The sequence below is a fragment of the Camelus dromedarius genome, chromosome 14, assembly GCF_036321535.1.
Source record: "Camelus dromedarius isolate mCamDro1 chromosome 14, mCamDro1.pat, whole genome shotgun sequence".
Lineage (NCBI taxonomy): Eukaryota > Metazoa > Chordata > Mammalia > Artiodactyla > Camelidae > Camelus > Camelus dromedarius.
In genome coordinates, this window is record NC_087449.1 from 64,450,686 (window position 1) to 64,472,715 (window position 22,030).

Sequence of the window (22,030 nt, forward strand, 5' to 3'; positions counted from 1 at the left end):
CATCTTCCACCATCCTCTGGCTTCCATCATTCAGATATCCAAAGTTGCTTTAAACATCTTTGTCTTTGGTGTTCTGCAATTTTACTATAAAATGTCTAGATGAGGGAAGGGTAGAGCTCAGTGGTAGACTGCATGCTTAGCATATGGATGAGGTCCCAGGTTTGATGCCCAGTAACTCCAATCAATCAATCAATACATACATACATACAAATAAATAAATAAAGTACAAATAAATAAATAAAAATAAACATAATTGCCTCCTTCCTCACCTCCTAAAATTAAAAAAAAAAATTTTTTTAATGTCTAGATATGAATCTCTTTGTTTAATCTGCTTTCCAGTTGTTGGGCTTCCTGAATGAGGATTCGTATCATTTATTAACTCTAGAAAAATTCTCAGCCATTTCTCTTTCTGATAATGGTTTCCAAACCAGCAGAGAAAAAAACCATTGACTAACGAGAGGGGTGGGGCGTCTCCTGGTCTGCCTATTCTCTCCCTTTGGTATTTCCAGATATATATTGGGTCTGTGTCCTCTCTATTTCTAAATATCCATCGTATTTCTCACTCTTTTTCTCTTTGTGGTGCACTTTGGGTAAATTCTTCAGCTCTTTCCTTTCATTTGTTCATTTCTCTTTAGCTATTTTAAACCTATTGTTCATTATATCTTTCCATTTGTAGAAACTCTGTTTGGTTCTTTTTCAAATCAGTTTGGTTGTTTTTACAGTTGTTTGCCCCTTAATCATGTTTTCAATGCTCTTTTAATTGATTAAAATATATAAATTCTACAACCTGTATTTGATAATTCCCAAACCCAGAAGTCTCTAGGTGAGTAATTCTGTTGTAGCTGATTCTGCTGATTCTTACTCATGGTGGCTTTTTTCTAGGGTTTTGATTTTTGACCATGAGCTCATATTTCTTGGAAATTTTTCTAGGGAAATTCTCTGAAGACGTGGATTACATGTTTGTTTCTCACAGATGGCTAAAGGCACTAAAGGGTCCACTGTACATGACAGTTCTCAGTCTGTGGTTTTTCAGACTACAACATCAGTGTAACTTTAGGTGCTAAACCCATGTGAAAGTTACCCACTGGCCATGAAACTGCAGAGCTGACTTGATTTTTTTAAAAATTTGTCCATTCAGAGCACAGGTAATAAGAACACAATTGTTTCTGTTGGCTTTTTTTTTTTTTTAATAGAGCTATGGGGGATTGAACCCAGGAACTTGTGCATGCCAAGCACACACTCTACCACTGAGCTATACGTCTCTCCCCTCAGGAACACAACTGTTTTTACTCTGACGTTGAGTTTTTTCTACATGATCTTTCTTCTGAGAGTGTAGTCCTTTCTGAATTCTTGCCTAACATGGGATGATCCCTGACCTGGCTCCTCACTCCAACCCACCCAAGTGCATAACACCTCACACACAAAGAAAATGGTATCTATCTGGCCCACTGATGTAAACAGAGGGGCTGCCTGAGGCAGAAGAGGTGGGTCCTGGGGGGTCTGGTTTGCCCAAAGGAGTAAAGGAATCAATCCCCTCAGTCACTCCGTCATCCACTTGTGGCACATCTGCCACCCAGGAAGGCTTGGCTCTAGGATACTCTGATCCTTATATGGAACTCCCAAAATATTTGGCTGACCTGCCTGTACCCTTCCAAACATTTTTAATTTCACCAATTAGTAAATCTTTGAAGAAATTTTTAGGGGCTGACATATGCTTGCCAACTTTGTATTTACAAAACAAGGACATTTTTTAAAAAAACATTTTTTAACACCTATACTATTATCTCATAAAAGACATTCCAACACCAAAAACATAAAAAGGTATAAAGGACATTCCAGAATAACACAAAGACTTTTACATTTAATAAATTTAGCTCTAATTTTCTAAAGATGGGCATGGATCTCTGGGCTGACATTCTAGATCTTCCGGATCTTTCTCTTTCCATAAATAAAACCTCTTATTGGAAAACTGACTTACTTTACCTTTTCTCACAAGAGACACCATCGATATCCATGCTCTGGGAGCGCGAGAGAGACTGAGATTGTGTTTCAAGGCTATTGGAGGGCGAGCTGCTGAGAGAACTGACTCCTTCACTGCTCTGGCTTCGATGGGCTACTCCTGACCGGAAGAGACAAAAAAGATTAAGTCTCACGTGAAGTAGCATTAAAGCTATTTGTAACGGCAACCATAAACATACACAGTCAGCATTCAGACCATCATGACAGTTGGCAATTGAGGAATTTCTATCAGAAGATTACGAGAAAGGTCAAAGTAACATTAAAATCATAGGAACATGCATAAGAAATCATAATTTATCAATATACATCATATGAGGTCAGTCACAGGGCTGTATCTGATACCTAAAACTAATTCATCATCACCTTCTCTTTAAATAAGTCAAACTATGGTCCCTAAGTACAAATTAGCTTCCACGATAGTCCAGAAAAATCCTCGAGATGCCAAAAACAAATACATTAACAAATGGATAGAGCGATATAAAGATGGAGAGATGTGTGATAAAAGAAATAGAGTGAGATGCTAATGGTAGAATCTAGGTGATGGTTATATAGCTGTTCACTGCAAAATTCTATCCACTTTGCTCTATGCTTAAAATGTTCATAATAAAATGTTGAAAATATACAAATAGATGCATCTAAACCATGTCCTTAAATAAAGATCAATCCATTTATTGACTGAACATCTTATTTCTGACAGTTTGGGGAATATTTTAAAACCGACATCATCCTTGCCCCGACAGAGCTTACAGTGTGGTGAATGCAGCCACACGCACAGGGACAGAGTGTTTCTCTCGGTGTCTTCAAAACCACATTTTTCATAGAATTTTAAAAATTCCTTTAACTCTATGAATATCTTCCTACAAAAAAAAAAAGTTTACGCAGGCATTTTCAAGTACTTAAAATAATATACACCTATGTTGCTGAAAGGCAAATGACTCGCACGTTTTAAAAAACAAAAAACAACTTGAGTTATCACTTGCAGCTGAAATAACTACCAAGTGGATAAAACTTTAACCCTCCCAGCGTTCCAAGAAAGTCAGCCTGATACCCTTTCATGTTTCTCTTCATTGAAGACTATCACAAAACACTTACCCATTCCTGACAGCAGGTTTTAACATGTACCTGTTTATTAAAACTTCTGCAGGACTCATGAAGAAAAAGAGAAACTAAATTTTCACTATTCAAAGGTAGATTTAAGTAAAATACAAAAAGTAGCTGATGTAGTGATAATTCCGAAATTAACGCACAGAAGATAGTAAAACTTAGTCATTAATTCAAGTGTAATTCAAAGTAAGTTCTCAATGAATATTCATTGAAGGAATAAATAAATGCTAGAGTAATATGGATTATAACCCAAAGTAAAAAGTAAATATACATGAGTTCATACTGATATCACAAAGGATTAAGTAAATAACCAGACACATGTCCTTTATAGAAGAATTCAAAATATACGCAGATCCTCGTCCCTCTAGGAGGTAAGGCTGAACTCCCACTGCTGGAATGATCTGGACTCAGGAACTTGATTCCAAAGAACTGAGTCTGGAAAAGGAAAAATCCTGACTTTCCACCGCAGAGACCTGGTGAACACCACCGGAACCAGGTGGTGAAGATGAACATCACTAGGGGTGCCGTGTGTTGAGTATGCATCCCAGAAATGATGTGAGAAGTGCAGTCTTCCTCCTAAGCCCCAAGCCGAGGTCTAATCACAAGGAAAACACCAGATAAAGCCAAATTAAGGGACACTCTACAAAGCACTCTCCAAAACTTAAGATAATGAAAAACAAAGAAATACTGAAAAACTGTCACAGACCAAATGAGACTAAGGAGACTCACGTGTAGTTTAGTTGATAATAATATATCACGGATAATTTTAGTTTTGATAAATGTATCAGGTAGTAACATTAGGGGAAAAGAGGTGAAGGGTATAAGGGAATTCTCTAGTCTGTGCAACTTTAATAAAAAAAATCTAAAAAATAATTTTATAATAATAATTTTTGGAATAACCAATATAAACGTTTATTTTACAAAAAGTTTAGGACTGGAACCCTGATGTCATGATTTCTAGTTATGTGACCTTGATATTTACTTGAACATTTCACTTGTAAACTGATAATGTTGGTATCTGCACAGCCGACATCATAGTCCTATTGTGAAGAGCCAATGAAATAACAAATGTGAAAGTGTTTATAAACTATACAGACATACTCACATGCATCAGGAAAGAATGGAATGAGAAATAAGAGTAAACTCCCAAATTTTTGGTGGAGTCTTTAGGGTTTTCTATACATAATGTCAGGTTATTTGCAAATAGTGAGTTTTACCTCTTCCTTTTCATTTGAGATGTGTTTTATTTCTTTTTCTTGCCTAACTGCTCTGGTTAAGACTTCCAAAACTATGTTGAATAACAATGGCAACAGTCAGCCTCCTTGACTTGTTCCTGATCTGAGAGGAAAAGTTTTCTGCTTCTTACCAATGAATGTGATGCTAGCTGTGGACTGACATTATACGGCCTTTATTATGTCGAGCTACATTCCCTCTATACCCTCTCTGATGAGAGTTTTTATAAGCGGAGGTTGAATTTTGTCAAACGCTTTTTCTGCATCTACTAGGGTGTTCATAGGACTGGTACCCTTCATTCTGTTAACGTGGTGTATCACGCTGATTGATCTGTGGATGCTGAACCGTCCTTGCTTCCCTGGATTATGATCCAATTGATTATGGTGTACGATCTTTTTAATGTACTGTTGATTTGGCCTGCTAATACTTTATTGAGGATTTATTGCTCTTATATTCATCAGAGGCATTGGCCTGTAATTTTCTTTTCTTCTGGTGTCCTTGTCTGGTTTTGATATCAGGGTAATGCTGGCCTCATAAAATGGTATGGAAGTGTTCCCTCCTCATCTATTTTTGGAAGAGTTTGAGAAGGGTTGGTATCCTCTTTGAGTACTGGTAGAATTCACCAGTGAAGCTGTCTGGTCCTGGACTTTTGTTTGTTGGGAGGTTTCTGATTACTGATTCAATCACCTTACTAGTAATTGGTCTACTCATAAATTCTATTTCTTCATGATTCAGTCATGGAAGGTTTATGTTAAAATCTTGGTTTTTCTTAAACACACTCTCTTAGAGAGTCTAGCTGAGAGACTGGAGAGAGATGGTGAGAAAAATGGCTATCATATTCATAAATCAAAAGCAGAACTACTTCCTGGATGCCTACTATGAAGTCAATAGATAAGAAGGAAATAAAAGATAATTTTATTTAGAGTGTTCAATCTAGTTAGGAAAATAAGATAAATGCTCTCAAAACTAAGAATGGTTTGTGTGCCACAGTCTCTAAGGATTATACTTACTGGGGTAAGTATAATGATGACTGGAATAGGAACAGAGATGCTCTGAAAATCAGGATATGAAGTTAAATACAGCATGACCCTAGGAATAATGCTATATAATAGACCCTATTATAATAAAAACATATATAAAAATCTCTCACTTTGATGGCCAAAATACATACAAAATATACCCACCTTGGGTGGCCAAAAGGCCAATCCAGTGAGATTAAATAACCAAGATGGCAAAAGATGCACCTTTTACAACTCAGAATACTGAAATGTACAAGCTAAAAACCACAATTAGGAGCCTATCAAGTCCAGAAGCCTTTTAGGGGTCCCACTGCAGCCCTCTGGCCTTGGGGCTTCTGTCTGAGCCTCTGCCTCTAACCAGCTTCTTAATCACCCTCCAACCTTTTCCCACTCCCTCTCCCAAGCTGCAAACCAAATGGAAATAGGGCATCTTTCTAAAGAAGGAGGGAAGAAAAGGATCTTAACACAGGATTAACAATCAACAATAGAACAAAAGGTTATAATTGTACTGTCATTTCTGATAGCATTCTCAGCCAAAGATAATTTACCATAAAAGAATGATTTTGATTTTGTTGAAATTCCTACAAATGTACTATTATATGACAACGATGTTCATTATCAAGAGTGGAGAAGGAGGGGGAAGGTATAGCTCAGTGGTAGTGTGCCTGCTTAGCATGCATGAGGTCCTGGGTTCAATCCCCAGTATCTCCATTAAATAAATACATAAATAAACCTAATTACCTTTCCCCTCCAAAAAAAAAAAAAAAAAAGAAAGAAAGAAAAAAAAAAAGAAAGAAAAAAAAGAAAAAAAGAAAGGAAAAACAAACAAAAAAAAGAGTGGAGAAGGAAATTGAAGGGAAATTGAAGATGGCTGCTATAGCTCAGGCCTTGCAAAATCATCACCAAGCTCGTTTTTGCCCCAGGACCTTCACATCCATTGTTCCTTCTGTCTGGAAAGACTGCCCCAAAGATAACCCACTTGGTTTGCTCCCTAGCTTCATTCAGGCCTCTGCTAAAATGTCGCCTTCTTAATGACAACTACAGTTGACTAACTTAAGATAACCATGAGTTCCTCCCTGCAGGCAGTAATACTCCACCTCAGTTCTCTATTTTTCTCCGTAACAATTATCACCACCTGATAGATTTAAGGTTATTTAAAAATAATTCTCTCTCAATTAAGAAAACAATCTCATTCACAATCATATTAAAAAGAGTAAAATACCTGGGAATAAATCTCATTAACGAGGTAAAAGACCTACACTCAGAAAACTGTAAGACACTGATGAAGGAAACTGAAGATGACACAAACAGATGGAAAGGTATTCTGTGCTCATAGATTGGAAGAATTAGTATTGTTAAAATGACCATAGTACCCAAGGCAATCTACAGATTCAATGCAATCCCTATCAAAATACCAATGACATTTTTCACAGAACTAGAATAACTCCAAAATTTTATGGAAATGCAAAAGGCCCTGAATAGCCAAAACCATCTTAAGGAAGAAGAACAAAACAGGAGGTATCACGCTCCCTGATTTCAAACTATACTACAAAGCTACAGTGACCCACACAGTATAGTGCTGGCACTAATACAAGACACGCAGGTCAATGGAACAGAACAGAGAGCTCAGAAATGAACCCCTACTTACATGGACAACAAAGGAGGCAAGAATATACACTGAGGAAAAGAAGACAGTCTCTTCAATAAATGGTGGTGGTTAAACTGGACAGCTCCATGCAAAGGAATCAGAAGGGATTCTTTCTCACACTATATTAAAAAATTAACTCAAAATGGATTAAAGGTTTAAACATAAGACCTGAAACCATAAAATTTCTAGAGAAACACTGGTAGTATGCTCTTTGACATCTGCCATAGCAGTATGTTTGAGGATATGTCTCCTCAGGCAAGGGAAGGAAAAGTAAAAAATATACAAATGGGACTACAAACTAAAAAACTTCTGTACAATGAAGGAAACTATCAATAAAATGAAAAGGCTGCCTATGAATGGGAGAAGATATTTGCAAATGGTTTATCCAAAGGGGTTGATATCCAAAACACACAAAGAATTCATACAATTTGACATCAAAAAAACAAACAACCTGATTTAAGAAATGGACAGAGAATCTGAATAGACATTTTTTCAAAGAAGATATACAGACGGTTAACAGGCACGTAAAAGATGTTCAACATCAGTAATCATCAGGGAACTGCAAGTCAAAACCATAATCAGATATCACGTCACATTTATCAGAATGGCTATTATCAAAAAGATAACAAATAACAAGTAGTGGCAAGGATATAGAGAAAAGAGAACCCTTGTGCTCTGCTGGTGGGAATGTAAATTGGTGTAGCCACTGTGGAAATTGAGGTTCCTCAAAAAACTAAAAATAGAACAACCATTGTGATCCATCAATTCCACTTCTGGGTATTTATCCAAAGAATGAAAACACTAATTCAAAAAGATACATGCATCCCAATGTTCACTGCAGCATTACTTACAATAGCCAAGAAATGAAAGCAATCTAAGTGCCCATCAATGGACAAACAGATGAAGAAGAGGTGGTATATATCCACAGTGGAATATTACTCAGCCATAAAAAGAATGAAATACTGCCACCTGCAAGACCATGGATGGGCCTAGAGGGTATTATGCAAAGTGAAGTAAGTCAGACAGAGAAAGAGAAATGCTGTACGATTTCACCCATATGTGGAAACTAAAAAACAAAACAGAGTGAAAGATACAGAGAAAAAACTGATTGTTATAGGAGAGGGAGGGGGGAGGAAGAGAGAGATAGGTGAGGGAGATTAAGAAGTACAAACTTTCAGTTATGAAATAAATGAGCCACAGGTATGAAATGTACAGTGTGAGGAATGTAGTTAATAATTATGTCATATCTTTGTCTGGTGACAGATGACATGACTTATCATGGTGATCATTTTGAAGTGCATAGAAATATCAAATCACCTGGCTCCATAGTCACTCCAATGAGTGGCAGAGCCAAGATGTAACCCAGTATCCCAAGACCAAAACGTAAAGTCTTGACCACAATGCAGGCTGCGTCTTTTAAGTAGATATATTAAAAAATTCAAACATTCAGATATTATGTAACCCCCACATTAATAATTTATTCTAGGAAGAGCCATAATTGGATTTGTTTATAAAGTGTCATGTTAATCTTTTAATAAGATTTCTTTTTTAAGTGCTTAAGCAATGCATGTTTATTATAGGACAGTCAGAAAATATGGATAAGCAAAAAACCAACCACCCCAAATTCCATACACCCAGAGACAGCCAAAATTAAGCACCTGGTGTACATTCTTCCAAATCTGTGGATATAATTGTGATCTTTTGAAAAAAATTTGTTTATACCAAAAAAAAAGAAAAGAAAAGAAATATCGAAATCACGATGTTATATACCAGGAACTAACAAACTGCTGTAGGTCAATTAATAAAAATAAACAAACAAACAAACAAAAAAATTCACAGGAAAAAAAAGATCAGATTTGTGGCTACCAGAGGTAGAAGTGGAGGGCTGGGGGAGGGGAAATTAGATGACGGTAGTAAAAAGGTACAAACTTCCAGGTATAAGATAAATAAGTACTAAGGATGTAATGCACATGATACAGATAATTAACGCTGCTATACATGAGCAATGAGAGTTGTTGAGACAATAAATCTCAAGAGTTCTCATCACAAGGAAAAACACTGGTTTTCAATTTCTTTTACGTTGTATCTACATGAGATGATAGATGTTCACTAAATTTACCATGATAATCATTTCATAATGTGTGTAAGTCAAATCATTATGCTGTACAGCTTAAATTTACAGTGCTGTTTATCTATCACATCTCAATAAAACTGGAAAAAAACTATTTTCTCTCACTAGACTATAAGCAATGTGGCCTAAAACAGAACCTAACAAACACATGGGAAGATTTAAATAAATATACATTAAATGAAGGCTGCATGAATTTATAGTGTGCAGGAGATCCCTGGTAACAAATATACACTAAAATGTGAAACAGATAATAAAACACATCAAGCAAATTTGGAGGGATGAGAGTAACAACTGTAATGGGATATGGAAGGATGCTCCCTACTTTCAAAAGTAATAATCCTGGGTGGTTTTTTTTTTTTAAGGCAGAATTTTCAATCAGATAAATACCTGTGAAAATTCTCCAAAAAAAAAAAATCACAGCCATGAGCCTGAGGCAGTGACTGTCGCGGCCTGTCGCGTCAGGTCCAGAGTTCTGGAACGGAGGACTCTTCACAAGTCCATCTCCCTCCACTAGACAGCGAGCCCTTCGAAGCCCCTGAACTAAGACTTGCCCATCTTTGCCTCTCTGGCTCCCAGTCGTGCCTGGCAAAGAGAAGGCATTAAACACGTGTTCAAATGCACGAATGGAAGCAGGACAAAGGCCATTTGTAGAAATAATGTTAAAAAAGATTTTAGGTTAAATTATTATCAAGTATATTAAAGACTAGCAGTCAGATAGGAAATGGATTCGGTGTTTCTAGCCCAAATCCCAGAACTAGCCCAGAGGCCATCCATCATTTGACTTCTTACTTGTTCCAAACAGGCCCTGTGGTTCATTTCTGCTCCCAGAGCAGAGGTTCTTTACCACAGATGGAGACAGAACTTAGGGGGTCAAAATTATAGTAGCTATTTGACTAGTTGCTAGATCTTTCATTTAAAGCGTTTAATAAAGGAGCACATAAACACTCAATCACAATCTTTAAAAATATTTTGATAACTATATTTCAATATAACTGGTTTCCTTTGTCATCCTTTAGGTTTTATTATATGCATTTAAAAATACTTTTTGAGAAGCCAGTGAAAGTCTTCCCCAGTTTGCCAAAGGAGAATGGAATGACAACACTTAAAGAACCCAGGTCTAGAGGGCAGAAAAGGCAACTTGTTCCACTATACCTAATAATTCTGTCAGGATGAAACTGGTTGAGAAAGGATTCATTGGAGGTCTCTTGAGCAAGAATGACCACATCTTCAAAGAGGTCATGACAGCCAGGAAGGGTAAGGCTTTCTGGATCTATTTAAGATGTCCAATGGGTAAACATCAAAGGGAACAGAGGGGAGACAAATACAATTCCAAACAAGGCTGTAAAATAAAAATCATCCCAGAGGCTTAAGGATTTCTGAAGACTGGCCAATCATAAAACAATCTAAAGATGGGGGAAGGAACTGAGAAAGGCTTTGTCATCCCAGGAATTTAATAAGTACAGACTTTTAAAAGGAAATACAAGAACACTCTCTCCCCTGCTGGACTATAAGCTCTTCCAGGAAAGAAACTGAGTTTCACTCACTTTTACACGTCCACAACCCAGCACTGTGTCTGACCTGCAGTAAGCCCTAAGTAAACGCTGGCTGAACGGAAACGTAAAATCAACATAATCAATGATGCCTGTTAAAAAATGGACATCAAGTGTAAGAAGAATATTACCCATATTTATAAAGTTTTAAGACAGGCAAAAGCAATGTCATATTAACAATATAGTGAAAAAAAATTAAGAAATGGCTGATAAAGGTAAATGTAAAATTCAGAAGAGCAGGGATCTGCTGGTGAGGGGTGTGAAGAGTCAGAGACTTCATCAGCACATCCACAGGCATGTTACCATGCATGTCCAGAATATTTCAGAATAACTTTTCTGTGTAATTTTAGAAGAAACTGAATAGGCTTAGGGAAACTCTTCTCCGAGCACCAGGGACAGTAAAGCAACAGACCTGCTGGTCACAGTAAAAGAGTCATGTCAGCAAATGTTCTCTAAATAGGACTCTAGTCTTATTTTGCGTCTAACGTTTCCAACAAAAAATGTTTAAAAATTCATTTAGCCTTTGTACTATTTTTCTCAAATTTTCTGTGCATCTAAAACAGTTCAAAAATAAAGTTAACTAAAAAAATTTTTTTAAATTTCACTTGGTCAATTCACTAGTGGCATTTACAGAGCACCTAGTATGTGCTAGCATGGTTCTGGGGGCAAGGGAATGAACAACATGGATGAGGTCCCTGCCCTAAACCTATATGTGGATAGAGACAAAAAAAAACAAGTACATAATGATACTCCTACTGGCAAGTTAAGAAGAGGTCACACTGGAGTAGAGTGGTCCCTAATCCAATAACTGGTGTCCTTACAAGAAGAGGGAAGCCTGGACCCAGACACACACGGAGGGATGGCCAAGAGAAGACGGAGGTAGAGACTGGAGAGATGCTGCCACAAGCCAAGAGGAGTCAAGGACTGCCAGCAACCAACAGAAGCTGAAAGAGCCAAGGGCTATTCCTTAGAGCCTTCGGAGGGCGCACCACCCTGCTGACACCTAGACTTCAGACTTCTAGCCTCCAGAACCGGAGAGAATAAATTTCTGCTGCTGTGTGCCATCAAATGTGTGATCCTTTGTAATGGTAGCCCTAGGAAGCTAACACAGAGGTAGACAGCACGGCAAGAAGCCGGGACAAGATGCGAGAAGCAATTTGGACGAATCACTACAGCTTCCCAAACCCTTGCTTTAGTTACTTGCACTGAAAGCATCTCAACTAAGAAGGCTGCCAAGTGCCTGCCAAGTTACTCCTGGATGAGGAACTCCTTACCACGGGTGGCTGCCCACCCAGTATTTGTCTCTGTTTAGAAAGCACCTTATTCTGGAACATAAGTCTGCCCTTCACATCCAGTGGATAATAAATCTACCACTGGTCCTAAGTTTACCATCCAGGAACATAAGCAAGCATAAGCCATCATTTTCCTCCTTTTGACTTTTTTTAATGGAAAGTATCACATCCTCCTGAGATTTCTTTTGTTTAAACCACACATGCCTATACTGTTTTGGTCATTTTCTCTTGTGATTCATTTATTAATTCAACAGATCTCTATTCGGTGCCTACCACGTGCCAGGTACTGTTAAGGCACTGGACAAATAGCAGTGAATAAAACGGACAGGAGTTCCCGCCCCTCTGGAGCTTAACACTCTAGCACAGGAAGCAGAGAAAGCAGGATATACAAGGAATATATACGCTATGTCAGCTATGACAAGAGCTCGAAGAAAAAGTATCTGTGTCACATAGAGGGGGTACTTTTAGACAAGGCAGCCAATGAAGGTCTCATTGAGAAATTGACACCTGAATAAACATCTGAAGAGTTGAACGAAAAAGCCATGTCGATTTTAGGGTATGAGTATTCTGGGTAAAGAAACAGCAAATACAAAAGCCCCCGTAGTAACCTACAATGAAAAAGAATACGAAAACGAATTTATGTATGTCCATGCATGACTGAAACATGCTGTACACCAGAAATGGATGCATTGTAACTTGACCATACTTAAATAAAAAAAAAAAAAGCCCTCAATTGGTATCATGCCTGGAAGATTTCAGGAACAGCAGGGAAGACCGTGTGGCTGGGGAAGGGGGAGACAAGATGGGGGAAATATCAGGAACTCGATTTCAGAGACGTGTATTAGACAACGAGACGTGTATTAGATGATGTCTGAGTCTGAGGTTCAAGGAACAGGTCTGAGCTGGAGGTATAAACTTAGGAACCATCAGATTAGAGATAGTAATTAAACCCAGGAAACTGGATAAAATCAGTAAGAGAATAAGCCTAGGCAGAGAGGACAGGTGGTTAAATATTAAGCCCCGGAATACTGACGTTTAGAAGCCAGGGAATGAAAAAGAGTCATACAAAGAGCTAGGAAGGAACAGAGGGAGACACAGTGGAAACCAGGAGTGTGGTCCTCAGGAAGCCTAAAGAAGAAGGTACTTTAAGAAGGTGGCCGAAGCCACGTCATATGAGGCTGACAGGTCAGATCAGACGGTGACTCAGAGCAGACCATGGGAGGCCTCATGTGACCGGATACAACTCAGCAGAGGGTGCAAGGACAGAAGAAGGAGACTGAGCACAGGCAACTCATTCCAGAAGTTTTGCTGTGAAGGGGCGAAGAGATGTGGGATGGAAGCTCGCAGGGGAAATGAGATCAAGAGGGCTCCTTTTTATTTACTCCCACGATGGGAACAGGAACAGCATGTACAACGGCTGTTAAAAAATAATAAAATAAAAGACTTCCACTTGAGATGGAAAACCGGATGGAGCAGGAGAGTCAGGAACTGCTGGAGAAATGGCTCTGGGAAGGCGAGAGGAGACGGGATGTCGGGTGCGGGCTTCAGGAAGGGCAGGGACAGTTCACGCGGAACACAACTGGCCGCACAGATGGATGGTAGGTGGATGCATGACAGAAGCTTAAGGAGGTTAAGTTCCCTTCTGCTTGCATCCGTTTCTCCATGAAATAGGAAGGCTGAGCCTGTACGTGGAGAATGAGGTGTTACAGACTGGAGGAGAAGGTACGAAATGGACTCTCACTGTGGGAGAGTGAACCAGGAAATATGGTATAATTCCTGCTGCTATTAAGGGTCCACTTGAGTTTGTGACCATGAATCTAAAAGGAGACAGTACGGTTTCTGTCCAGCAGGAGACCGAGACTATGCAGCGAATAGGATTTAAAACTAGGATCATGGTTTAGCCAAGGGATGAAGACAAAGTGAGAGAGAGACAAGAGAGGGAGGAACAATAGTGACTGACTGGAATTTCAACAGGGTAAGGAGGGGACAGAGGATACGGGAGACGGAAGTGAAGAAAGTGAAAAAGTGAAGGAATCAACGGACTGTATCCCCCAGGGAACCCACAGGACTTGGGCACAGAGAGGTGAGTTAGAAAGCTGAAGGCGGTGGCTGACACTGAAAGATCTAGAGACTGACCTTGGCAGTGAGTGGCTGGAGTCAGATGGAAGAGAAGGTCACTGAAGGGGAGGAGCTCAGAAGGCGGAGAGGGCGGGGTGCTAGACGGGTCAGCTCTGCAGCTGCTGAAATCACCATGAATTAAGACAAATAGTGTCAGAGAGAAAGACAGTGGCCAGGACGGGCCCTGTGGGTGAGAGGGCCAGAGGACAGCCCCAACAAGGATGGGGAGTGGGGAATACGGTCTGATGACCCAAGAGTCAAATCGGTGTGTTTTTACAGTGGAGGAACGGTCTAGAAGGAGAAATGAGAAAGCAACAGAGGAAGAGAACAAATTCAGTGAGGACACTGAGGGGAAGGGATGTTCATAGAGCAGGGTTTTGCTGGTGACCGACCACGAGGATTTGAGAACTTAGAGTGGGGGCAGGGGGAGGTGGGGTCAGAGAGGTATATGTAACAAGCCAGGTAAGGACTGGAGACTAGGAGATAAGGGATGAGGCCATGGGAGATTTGGTGGCTGACACAGGCAGGGAGGAGGGGCAGGCTGAGATTATTCCTGGTGGTCCCAAATGTGCTGTGACTGGAGTGTTGAGGAGCCTGCCACGAGCAGGCGGAGTTCTGGGACTCCGGCCTGACATTTGCTGATGCAGTGAGATTTCAGGCCCCTTCTCGTCCCACAGCTCTTCCCTGCACCATTTCCAGCATTCCAGGTGGGGGCTGATCGCAGTAAGACCAGCAGCACTGCTGGCAGCACAGTTTCCAAGGAAAAGGTGAAAACACAACTGGAATCCTGAACCCTTCCCCTATTAAAAGACCATCACAGCTTCTCAAAGAAGGGGTGCAGAGGCAACATTTCAGGCAAAGGCATTGTTTATTACTAGCTGATGTTTTGGCCTGAACCCCTCTCATTTTTATAATGAATGGATTTATGTAGAAGCATCTATATTTACATGGGGAAGACTCTACAATGATGCCCAACAAGAGTTACAGTAACAAAGACTCTGCAAATACTTTTTAATTGACAAGTTATCCTAGATCAAGAAGACAGATTTTAGAGGTGACTAAGGGAGAGTGCATTAAATGACTGCAGAACTGACAATCATGTATTAAATTATTAGATGATATGATGATCAATGCAGGTCTCTTAGCACCTACTTTTTCCTAAACAGAATCTTAATTAAAATCATAACTATCATGGTAATAATTACTACGTTTGATAGAAAAGTTCACTGAGAGAAAGGACAGATATTTTCAAATACACAGTATGAGTCAATATCAGCGTTTCCCAACAAAGACAGTCCTGAATATCAACCATGAGCTCAGCGGTTATACAGAAATAAATCTTTATGACAGTTAAACAATGGTCAATGAGAGAGTTATAAAACATCACATCAGGTGAGCTTTTTATACCCTGAAAATTTAGAGAAAGAGTTCTACGACAATGAAGAATGAAGACAAGTAAATCTGTAATTAGAGGCTTGTTATTTTGACCATTATTTCAATTTTGCATTTTTCAGATTATTTTATCTGAAAAGAAAAGCATCAACCAAACTCATAAAATCAGCAGAACCAAATTTAGTCTTAATCCCTTGGCCATCAGAGATAAGAGCTGACCCTGTTTGAAAAAAAGGATGACAGTGATAGAAAGGAAAACAATTAGTTTTAACAGATCACAATCAAAATGAATAGACATTCACAAAACACATTGTAATGATCTCAATCTTTAAACTACTGCTTGAAAGATTTTAAAAAGCTGCTGTTCAATTCATTATATCCTGCTGTGTAAAGATCACAATTGTAAGCTTAACAGAAAGCCATGACTGGACCTATAAATGTGTCCCAGGTAGGAAGGTAAGACTTACCTGATGCACCTATTGGGGAGGTAGCTGGGGTCATGTTGTGGACGTTAAGACCAAGACTCTGGGAGGGGCCTGGGGCTGACGCTGCTATAGGAGGCCCCGGAGGGTTCTCCCTCTGCGGAGAGGTGAGTGGGGTGCTTGGCTGGGAGGTCTGTCCACCAGCAAGTCGTGCAAGGCGCCTCCGTCGGATCTACAGCATGAGGGGGAGAAGGGCATTCTATAAACAGCAGAAACACAGTTTGGCCCGTGAATACCAGCAACGTTATCAATAACTGTGCTAGAGCTTAACAACTAAACATGCCTTGAGACAAGTAATAACTGTACCAGAATTTGATAAGCTACCACCTCACTTTTAAAAACTGCATTTCAATCGCCTTACCATCTCTGCTTACCAAACCTTCTTGAGTGACACTGAATTTATAATAAGCAGACTACACTTTTAAACACACTAGAGCTTGTTGCTACTGTAATAAAAACTATATAACTTGGTCTTTTTAAATAGGTAGGCTTTAAAATAAATACTCAATATAACTCACTAAAACAATGAGAGAAAGTCACAAAAGTTACACTCAGACACATTTTACTCTCACTTTCAAGAACAAAATGATTAGGTTTTCCTTACTTAACTTCAATAAAAATACCATCTACCACTTCTTTATAATTATGTCCCAGAGTTACCAAGTGATTACAAATATGTACCACAAAATCCCACTGGATCACAGAAGTGTTTTCCCCACGTTTTTGATAGTCATTAATTTACCACCAGACAATACTCTTATTGAGCACCTGCCCTCCCTGGCAGTGGGCTGCGTAGCAATTACAATAAGGCTTCTGGTATGCAATAGCCAAGACATGGAAGCAACCTAAATGTCCATTGACAGATGACTGGGTAAAAAAGTTGTGGTATATTTATACAATGGAATACTACTCAGCCATAAAAAAGAATAAAATAATGCCATTTGCAGCAACATGGATGGACATGGAGATTGTCATTCTCAGTGAAGTAAGCCAGAAAGAGAAAGAAAAATGCTATATATCACTCATACATGGAATCTAAAAAAAGAAAAGAAAAGAAAAAAGAGGACAAATGAACTCATCTACAAAGTAGAATAAGACTTGCAAACATAGTAAACAATCTTATGGATACCGGGGGAAAAGGGGTGGGAAGGAATAAATTTGGGAGTTTGAGATTTGCAAATGTTAGCCACTATATATAAAAATAGATTTTAAAAAATTTCTTCTGTATGGCATAGGGAACTATATCCAACATCTTGTAATAACCTTTAATGAAAAGGAATGTGAAAATGAATATTTGTATGTATATGCATGACTGGGACATTGTGCTGTACACCAGAAACTGACATATTATAACTGACCACACTTCAATTTAAAAAAAAAACCAATAAGGCTTCTGGCTCTGAGCAGGTATCAAAGAAGCAAACTAGGCTGCTCACACACTTTCCTTTACGAATAAGGAAGATGAAAAAATTAAACTATGACATATGCTAACTGGGATGGACCTCATCAGAACTGAAAATCTGCCTGTCATTCTAACCTTATTGGAAATCTGCTCCTTTGATTGTTCAAACAACAAGAACATTCTGATTCCTGATCCCAAAGTTCAAAGCCCCTCCTTGTACCCCTGCTGTAAATACATCTACCAATGAGTTTATGCAAAATACTGATTTGGTTGTTCATCCACCTCTTTAACCAGATTAAATCCCTTGAAGGAAAGAATTAGTCTTATTTATTTAATAAACACTGATGTGGCCCTTCTAGCAATGTTCTAGCACTTCACACTATTTACTAACTTATTTAATCCTCATCATCACCTGCTGAGACAGGTACTTATATTATGTCCATTTTACATAAGAGCAAACTGAAGGGCAGAGAGGCTGGATATGTTGTCTAATGACATTAAGTGGCAGAGCTAGAATCTGAACTCACATCCTCGGGCTTTACTGTTTGCGCTCTCACCACTAAACCAACAGTCTGGGGGTCTCTGGGCGCCTCCAAAACCCTTTCAGAGGGTCTCTGAGGCCAAAACTACGTTGGTAACAACACTAAGATTTTCTCCTTCTTCACTTTCATTCTCTCACAAGTGTCTAGTGGGGTCGCAGCAGATTAAACAAAGAAGTTCATATGAGAATCCAACTGTCTTCTATTAAGTTAGACACTAAAAAGATTTGCAAAAGTGAACACAATGTCACTCTTCTCACTAAATTTGTTTGTTCTGGAAAATGAAGTGCTTTCACTAAAAACGTGTTACTGATATTAATATAACGGTTTTTATTATCTTGTAAAGAATCAATGTTTAAGTTTCTCCAATCTTCATTCCTAATATGGTAAATATCAATGGATATAATCCACCTCAACAAAAGCTCTTAGGGAGCCTCAATATTTTTATGAGTATAAATGAGTCCTGAGATCAAAACCTTTGACAATCGCTGCCCTCCCCTAGGTTGCCTCCCTCTTCCTCATTGTTATCTCCCTAAAGTCGAGCTCAGCACCTGGTTTGTACAGGTGCTCACTGCTCACTGACCAGAACTGACAAGGGAAGGAAAAGTAAAAGCTGTCACCAATGCTCTGAGGCGACTGGAACTGTGACGAAAAACTCAGAGAAGTTAAGGAAGTAGTTCTCTCCTGGACACTTTGCCAGGGTGGAGGGTGGGCAAGTGGACCAGAAACTCCTGCCCCCAACCTGTTCCCAACCCAGGCAGCAAGTCAGAGACCCCGAGTCTGTGTTCACAGCTTCCCTGCTTCCCTCCATCTCCTCAAACACCTTCATCTCCTCTACCACCAAGTCCTGTTCCTTCCACCCGAGTCCACCCTCTCCTCTTAGCTCCTCTGCCACCACTCCTTCCAAGCCTCCACCCTCTCCTACCCGGACCTCTGCAAAAGCTTCCTAACAGATCTACCTGTGTTCACTCTGGCCTAGGAAACGCAGAGGCCTCATAAGCCGTTTTCAAACACTTTCAAAGCTTTAGATTTCTGAAGTACAAGTCAAAAGCACAATAACACTTCACACCGATTAGGATGGCTACTGTCAACCCCATTCCCCCATAAAACCCTATAAAATAACAACTATTAGCAAGGGTGTGGAGAAATTGGAATCCTTGCGCACTGTTGGTACAAATGTAAAATGGTGCAGCCACTATGGAAAACAGGATGGCAGTTCTTCAAAAAATTAAAAGTGGAATTACCATATAGCCAGTAATTCCACTCCTAGGTACATACCCAAAAGAACTGAAAGCAGGGGCTTAAACAGGTGTTTGTTCACCCACTTTCACAGTAGCCTTATTTCCAAGAGCTAAAAGGTGGAAGCAACCCAGGTGTCTATCAACAGATAAATGGATAAATAAACTGTGCTTTTAAACATAAGTGGAATATGATTCAGCCTTAAAAATGAAGGAAATTCTGATATTTGCCGCAACATGAATGAACCCCAAGGACACTATGCTTAGCGGAATAAGCCAGTCACAAAAAGACAAATACTGTATGATTCCACTTATATGAGGCACCTAGACTAGTCAAATTCATAGAGACAGAAACTAGAATGGTGGCGGCCAAGATCTGGGGAGATATTTTTTTAAATCTAAGTATAGAATAAAATTCTAAGTGATAAAAAAGCATGTACCATAGTTTCCTCTACAACCCATTTTCCACACAGCAATCACAGTAATTCTTTAAAAACACAAATCACTCTCCTCTGTTTAAGCCCTTCAGTGGCTTCCCATGGCTCTTGGAATAAAACCCAAATCCTCACTGCGTTCTACAGAGCCCCTGGTGGCCTCTCTCGGCTCATGGTGTCCCATGCCAGGCGGCAGCCACTATGGCCCTCTGAGAGTTCACAGAATATCTTAGATCTTACCTTTGGCCACTTGCAATTCCTTTGGCCTGCGAGCACCTTCTCTAATTCTTGGCATAGTTGCTTCTGTCTCTTCCTTCCAGTCTCACCTTAAATGTCACCTCCTGGAGGACTTCCTTGACCGTCGGATCGGCACAGCCCATCTCACCACATTCGTTTGATGTCATAGCCCTCCATTCACATCCTTCAAGAACTCTTCATGGTCTGTGACTATCTTATCTATTTGTCACTCACTGTCTTACTCTCTGTTTCCCTGGTAGAACAGAAGCTCCAGGAGAAAATCACGTCTATCATGTTCACTGCTGTTTCCCAGCACTGAGCAGAGTGCCAGGCACGTAACCGCTCTGTACATACAGAACGATGGGAGAAATTGACGTATAGAGTCGAGGGAGTAGTGAAGCCACACACAAGAATGTCTGACTGAATATTCAGAGCCCAGACAGTGTCTCAGTCCTCTAAAATCGGCTCCTCTTTACATCCTCACTCATCCAACAACAGTCATCATGGACCAGAGTGAACTCAACAGCTCCTGCTCTCCTGGAGCTCAGATTCTAGCAGAGGCCAAAAGGACAACAGCCGAATGAACAGAAACGATACCGGGTGGTTATGAGCACCGTTAGAGAAAAACAAGTAGGAGAGGGATAGTAGGGCGTGCTGGAGAGAGGGCACCCCAATTTTTATATAAGGTGGGTTGAAAACCCTCTCTGGTAAAGGGCGCATGTGAAAACGCCTGCAGGAAGAGAGGAGGCGAGCTCTGTGGGGACCTGGGGAGTGTGGTGGGCTTGTGCTTGGCAAGTCCAAGGTCAGCAAGGGCAGCGTGGCCAGAGCAGAATGAGCAAGGGGGACAACAGCAGCAGACGGGGTCGGAGGTAAGAAGGGGCTTTGAGGGCCATTGTAAGAGGGCTGGCCCTGGGAAGCCACCAGGGTGTTCTGATCAGAAAAGTAAAATGACTTGACCTACATTTAAAAATTATTTTGGCTGCTATGGAGAAGAAATTGTAGGAAAGAAAGAAAGCAGGCAGAGAGACTCCTTAGGAGGCCACTGTAATAATCTACGGGGAAATGGATGATAACTTGAACTAGAGAGGGTAGCTGTGAAAACGGCGGTGAGTGGACAATTTGCGGGTCAATTTTGAAAACACACTTCAAGTTCACGGGACGTGCTGATTAGACGTGATAGATTATACATACCAACTGATAGGAGAAAAGATGGGGTACATACTGTTGACAGAGTATTATTTTACCTTTGAAAAAGCACACACACTGTTTTTGGAAACAGTAAGAAGCTATTTTAAATCTGGGTGAAGGGTAGGGTAAAGAGGAGGCAAAGAAGACACCGAAGTTCTGGGTCTAAGCCATTTATCAGATCAGCTTAAGAGGTGGAGACAGTAAGAAGAATGGAAGTGGGGAGAGAAAAAATTCTTTAAGACACATGATCGTTAAACAGGCAGATGGAGGTGTCAAGTAGATACATAATCTGATGTGCAGGACAAAGGGCAGGTTAGGATGACAATTTGAGAGCTGTCAACCTCTAGATGGCATATAAAGCCATGAGACAGAGCAAGACCACCTCGGCAGGGACTGTACACAGATGATGAAGTCCTACAACACAGCCACAATAGAAGTTGGGGAGATGAGGTAAGGCCAATAAAGGAGACTAAGAAAGTGGTAGCAAGAAACCTCTAGGGCTAGCTCTCCAAGAGAACTGAGACTGGCTTCCTAGAAACCAATCAGAGCATTTCAAGAAAGAGTGATCATTCTTTCGGCAATGAGGTGGTAGTTGAGGCCCTTGTCAAGAACTATTCTGGGGGGAGGGTATAGCTCAAGTGGTAGAGCGCATGCTAAGCATGCATGAGGTCCTGGGTTCAATCCCCAGTACCTCCTCTAAGAATAAATAAATAAGCTTAATTACCTCCCCACACACACAAAAAAAGGAACTATTCTGATGTAACACTGGTGATGAAAGCTTGATTGGTGGGTCGAAGGAATGAGAAGGAAAAAAAGTGGAGACAGAAAGCACAGACTTCTGAGAATTTTTACTACAAAAAGAAAGAGTAGATAAATGGGGGGATGGGAGGGAGCAGGTGATGAAAGTAGGGTCAAGAGAGGGTTCTGCTTGTTTGTTTTCAAAGATGGCAGCGAGTACCGCTTGACTGTACGCAGACAGGGGAATATGGTGATGCCGAAGAGAG

At 40.1% G+C, this 22,030-nt stretch overlaps 1 protein-coding gene across 2 annotated transcripts in view; it reads right to left on the reverse strand.

Moving 5' to 3' along the window:
• Positions 1–22,030, reverse strand: part of UBE4B (ubiquitination factor E4B) — a 108,505-nt gene that overhangs the window by 60,566 nt on the left and 25,909 nt on the right. For both annotated transcript variants that reach the window (XM_011000811.3, XM_011000812.3), the window contains exons 2-3: positions 15,974–16,160; positions 1,984–2,119 (exon numbers count right to left, since the gene is read on the reverse strand). In XM_011000811.3, the coding sequence (XP_010999113.2) occupies positions 1,984–2,119; positions 15,974–16,160 (323 nt within the window). The remainder of the gene's footprint in view (positions 1–1,983; positions 2,120–15,973; positions 16,161–22,030) is intronic.